Source organism: Limulus polyphemus, unplaced genomic scaffold (assembly GCF_000517525.1).
Source record: "Limulus polyphemus unplaced genomic scaffold, Limulus_polyphemus-2.1.2 Scaffold5041, whole genome shotgun sequence".
Lineage (NCBI taxonomy): Eukaryota > Metazoa > Arthropoda > Merostomata > Xiphosura > Limulidae > Limulus > Limulus polyphemus.
Window position 1 is genome coordinate 6,173 of NW_013670651.1, and position 5,845 is coordinate 12,017.

The 5,845-nt window shown below is 31.2% G+C and overlaps 1 protein-coding gene across 6 annotated transcripts in view; it reads left to right on the top strand.

Moving 5' to 3' along the window:
- Positions 1-1,125: 1,125 nt before the first annotated feature.
- LOC106472042 (adenosine kinase-like) overlaps positions 1,126-5,845 on the top strand; it is a 6,653-nt gene continuing 1,933 nt past the window's right edge. Inside the window, exon 1 of one of the 6 annotated variants that reach the window (XM_022400651.1) lies at positions 1,126-1,197. Coding sequence is in view for 2 of the 6 variants with exons in the window: in XM_022400650.1 (XP_022256358.1) it covers positions 2,008-2,022 (15 nt within the window). In the remaining 4 variants the exon portion in view is untranslated. The other 5 variants (XM_022400654.1, XM_022400650.1, XM_022400649.1 and 2 more) reach the window with 5 other exon arrangements.

Sequence of the window (5,845 nt, forward strand, 5' to 3'; positions counted from 1 at the left end):
GTGCGTGGCATTTACACCTAGCTGTTGGGACTTTCATGATAGGGGTTGGTGAATGTCCCTCAACACCAACCACTACTGGTCTCCTTGAGGCTGACTTTTTTGTGAATTATAGCGTTTGTTATAGCGCGACTGTGGAAATTAAGTGTATCGCAAAGTTCTATTCAGAAAGAATAAGCCAGTTTTATTTAAGAAAGGACTTGTATCGCTAAAGTTTCTTCGGAAAGAATTTTTACGGCAAATTAACTAACGAACGGAGACGTAACTATAATATTATCTTACCAATTTGTAGGGTTTGAAACAAAGAACAGATTGTGATCCGATTGATTGGTCGGTTTTATAATTTTCTTCACTGAAGTTACACAGTATGTTTATTGGATCGGAATAAACTAGGAAGTGAAAAATTCACAATTATTTTTCACACCTTAGACTGAGTAATAAACCCAAAAGTAGAACACTGAATGTTTACCATATTAGATAATTTAAACTTTATTATAAGACTATACTCATCTAAAATAACGCACCTAAACAAAATGCTACTACAACTACAGTCGAACAAAAAACAAAACAAATTATTAAACTGTAACAACAACAGAAATCCAAAATATAAATTTCAAAGAATTAGAATACAAGTCTTATTAGTAATATTACTTACAAAAAAAGTAAATCCGTGCTTTGCCATAAGTTGATATAAACGTAAATACACAATACAACATAAATATCAATGTTATTAATTTCAATAAATAACAGATTTAGGAAAATGAAAAACCCTAATTCCGAAAAAAAAAGTGTGTAATTGTAATTAAGTACAAAGCTACACCATGGGTTATCTGTGGTCTGCTCACCACGGGTATCGAAACCCGGATTCTAGCCTTGTAAGTCCGCAGAAATACCGCTGTGCTACTGGGGGGGGGGGGGGGGAGCGAAAAAAGTCTTCCAAAATTAAACCACTTCTAACGTCAATAACAACATCAACCAACTAAGACCAATAATTCGTTCTAACACTATCTCGGGAATTAATTTTTTGAGATCAAGGAAGTGTATATATATTTTTTGGTTAGATCACGAAGTTATATCCCATGTGACTGGCTAATTTACATAACCTTTCACAACATTAATATATGTATGCCACTACTAGGGGGAGGTTGTGTCTGTTTCATAATACAAAAATACTCAAATTGAACTTGCTCTAGATAAAAGGTGAGTGAGCGCTTTAATATAGCAAAAAATATATTATCGAACTAACAATTGAATGAATAATAAATGAACGTAAACAAAACTTTAACAAAATAAATATAAAATTCGCTATTTCACACTATAGTTTTTGTTTTTTTTAAAAAAAAGGTTATTTATACCAGACAGCTATCGTTTAAATAATATGAACAATATAGTTTTAAATTACGCATGTATTGTTATGTAAATTTCCAATTCTTAATGTCAAATATATAGTTAATATTAACATTAGTATGGTGCATTTAGTCAGTTGAAACTGAAAGACGGAAGCAATAGTATTCATGAATTAAAACAAGTATTCAAGTAAAATGATCTGTGCTAGATGAAATAAACAATACTAAATTTGTATAATATTAATAATGAAAAAAAAACATCATTAATATTACTTTAAAGTAAAATATTTTGCTTAAACACGTAATTTACGTGTAAAATATGGCTAAAATTAGAAAGAATTTGAATTGTTTCGCTTACATCATACGCATGCACATTACTGCCCAAGGGATGGGATTTGGATACAAATAGAATTTGGCAGCACACCAGAATAGCGTATGAAATTGAAATATTTTACCATAAATTAAAAAAGAAAGAAGATGCGAACAAAGTTATAAGCCTAGATAATATTCGTTAGAATATTGCAATTTAACTTTTTATTATTTGTTTAACTATGATGATGTATTTATTTTGATAGATTGTTTGCAATTCCACCGGCATTGTAATTTATATCAATACTTCAGACATTATAATTTATATTATTGTTATCAGCGCTAAGAAAAATTCATGATTAAAAATACTGTAAGTTTACGACATTATAATTTATATTATTGTTATCAGCGCTAAGAAAAATTTATGATTAAAAATACTGTAAGTTTACGACTAACCCAAATCTTGTGTGGGAGGTTTACAAGTTACAGTTAGAATTACAGAAATGCTGTTTTATTTATTGGCTCTCCAGAGATTCTAAAATGCAAAACTAAAAGGGGCCGTTACTAGAAGAAGATCATGACGACAGAAGTGAATCCCATGTTGGTCAATGTCTTTAACAGGTGTAAGGGATTTGTTCTTAATTTGGGTTTCTGTTCAAAAATGTAAGAGACATATTCTAAAGATTATTAGGTTTTTATCCAGCATCTTCTAGTTCTAGGCATTATCAAAATGTTAAGGCTAGGAGTAGGAGATGACCCTTATATAAGTTATAAAGGCCAAGTGATGTTCTATCATGGTGCTTTCGTTTGCATTCTTATGTTTTTGAACATTATTATGTATAGACCTCTTAAAGCCACTGACATAAATCATAAACAACAGAGCCTCCAAAACTGAATCCTGAGACACCTACCTTTACAAGCCATATTCTTTCTGGTAATTGTTTTCATTATTTTACTCACCACTTGATGCTTCTTACCACCAAATCTGTGTACTGTCCATTTTTTCAGAGATTTCATTAGAATCAGTTGTATTAGGTATGAGACACCTTAATATCAAAGGCTTTCTAAGAGTCATGATGAATTATATATGCTGGAATAATCTCATAGTAAAAACTGAAAGCATTAGCAAAATTTCCAGCAAACAAAGAAACCTGCAAAACTCTTCTTAAACTATGCTGAGAGCTGTTACTATACATGTAGCTTCTGACAACAGATCCCAGTATCTTGCTTGCTATAGAAGTTGTACTGATAGACTTATGTTTTATTTTTTGTTCTCTTAGTTCATATTTTAAGAAATAGGTATCACAGTTGTAAACTTTTAAGTCAATTCCCCAATATCAAGAGACTAGTAAGTTTCTTCAAGGTCTTAGGATCAATTTTATTAAAGCTCACAGCTTTATTCTTAAGCTTACTACCTAATCTTGAACATGTTCTACTGTGTTCAATTGGTGGGTAGATTCTTTTGGATTACTTACTTAGTAAAAGTAACGTTAGATCCAGTTTACATAATGATAGCTAATTATTTCTTCACTAAACATATTAACTCAGTGACTCAATCAATCTTTTCACGATCAACAACTACTCTATCACAGATTCTTGTAATTATACTGAACTCTTGCTTCCATCAAGTGTGTAAAGTTTCTAAATTCTATGACTACTTTTATGAACTTTCTAGATCTAGTGTTATCACATGATTAGCAGCTCCTTCTACCAAACAACTAAATCACAACATTGAAAATGTAGCTTATAATAATACATAGTAATATAAAAGCAGAAGACATTTATAACCTTGTATTAACATAACTATAAGAAAAGGTTTTATGACAGAAGGGATTTGACCCCTTTGGTCCACTCCTCATTCTAAAAAAAAATGTTTTGCTAATTTATTTTTAAACTAACTTAATTATAGCCCTACATACCCATAACAATGTACCTGTTCAACAGTTTTTTTTTTAATAATTCAAACTAACAATACAAATCATTTTGTAAATCAAATCTTTAGTTTATCATTAAATGAAAATAATCTTTTTGGGGTAAGAAAGTGTGTACATATAGGGTTTTCAAGCTTAGATAGTTAGACTTATTACCCAAGATTTTCAAGCTTGTATTTCCAGTAGAGCTGGGTGATTAGTGGAATTTGATAACCAAATAATTGTTAGGCACATTATTCAGTAACATTTAACTAATGAATTATTCTCACATGAAACATGTATAGTTTTTAGTAATTAAAAGTTGTAATAATCTGAAACACTAATTTCAATGGGTTGATTATTTTTGTGACATTAATGGATTATGTTACATGACATGATATAGATGCTCATAGGTATTTGGTTGTATCAATTAATTGAGTTAATCACCTAACTATGATTTCAAACTTTTTAATTATTGTCATTTAAGCAGAAAACCCATAGTATAGATGACTGTGTAATACTCTAACAATTTCAAACATTTAAATCTGTCCCCTCTTAATTCTTCTGTATTCCACAGTAAAAAAGTCCAAAATACTTTGCCTCACTTCCAGCTTATATGTAAATGATTTAAACCATGCATTATTCCTGTAACATGTACTGTCTTTTGAAAATTGTGAAACCCTTCTTGCACTAAAGGGGACCAAACTCCAGGTGAGACCTATTCCTCAGAGCTGTGTAAAAGGTTGTAGTAATGTTCTTGCTTTCAGATTAAAAATTATTATATATAGAACCAACTAAACACTCAGTAGAAAGTTTTAGGAATTCTATAATAGTAGCACTTTAATCAATTCATTACAAATGATCCTGTCACACAAGAAATACTGTAAGTCCTTTACAAACTTTGATGCCCCAAACACATCATTTCGAATTGCTCAATATTAAAACCCATCTTTCATAAACTGACCATTCACTTAGATGGTGAACAAAATTTTGGATAGGAGAAGTATTGTCTACAGAATTGGATATTCCCAAAATTTTAATTGTAATATCATCAGTAGATTTATCATGTATACTTCATGTACTGCCCAAACAGCCAACCAAATTATTAAGGCAAATAATAAATAACAAGACCTCTGAGTGACCTTGCTAATCACATTTTTCCAGTCAGAAAAAGTGTGCATTTATCATCACATTTTGCTTTCTACCATTAAGCCAGTTTTCAATCTAGTTCTCCCCTTTCCACCAACCATATAAACATTAAACTTTACTCATGAGTGGCATCTTATCAAAGGATTTCCAGATTGTCCTGATGAAAAGAGGAGGAGGCCCTATCAAAAACTGTGACAAATGGCTTGAACAATAAATATATTTTTCAAACTATTCTGTGAATCACTATATAAGCAAGTATCTTCCTTTCACTTTTTCTAGATAAATAGACAGGAATGGAGAATTGCTAATGTTATTCCTAATTTTTGAAGGGGAGTGGTGAGAGTTTTTGGAAATTATAGGGCAATTAGTCTTAATTCTGTAGAGGTAAAGGTGGGGTGGAGTTTATAGGGTGCTGTAGATGCGAGGATTGGGTTATGTTTGAAAATTGTAAGCAGGATAGTGTGTGTGTGTGTTTTTATAGCAAATCCACATCATGCTATCTGCTGTGTTCACCAAGGGGAATTGAAAACCTTACTTTAGCATTGTAAATTCATATAATTAGAGCAGGATAGCAATTTGTAGGGAATTTGGGGAAAATACAGTACTCTTAAACTTGCAGACTTTGCTTACTTGAGGATAGGTTAGAAACAGCTTTGAGGAAGATTATTCTACTAAAGGAAAATATCAGATTAGAAGCATAAATAATGGAAACAACACAGGAAATGGATAATGTTAGAATAAAAACTGCTTTAGGAGAGATTGAGGAGGAGAGTGCTGGATTTATGTGGGTTGCATAGTAAATAATTGTTATAAAGGCAGGTTCAACTAACATTAAAGTACCAGTCTTAGTTAATTAGTAAAGTTTTCAGATGGCATTAAAATCTTGAGTATTTCCAGCTGTATTGAGGACGTAAATGATCTGGGGTTATCGTAATTTGGATCACATATGTGTTATAGATGTAAACCCATTCAAAAGTGCAACTAAAGAAATGGATCTCAGTTGCTTCAAAGAAATAATAATTACACATGTTGTTTGTCTCTATTTTTTTGGTTTTGTGTACCAAGAGTTTAGTTAGGTCAGTTTCAAGTATCTTTATATTTATAATGCTTGGAGACAGCTTGAATGGGTAATGA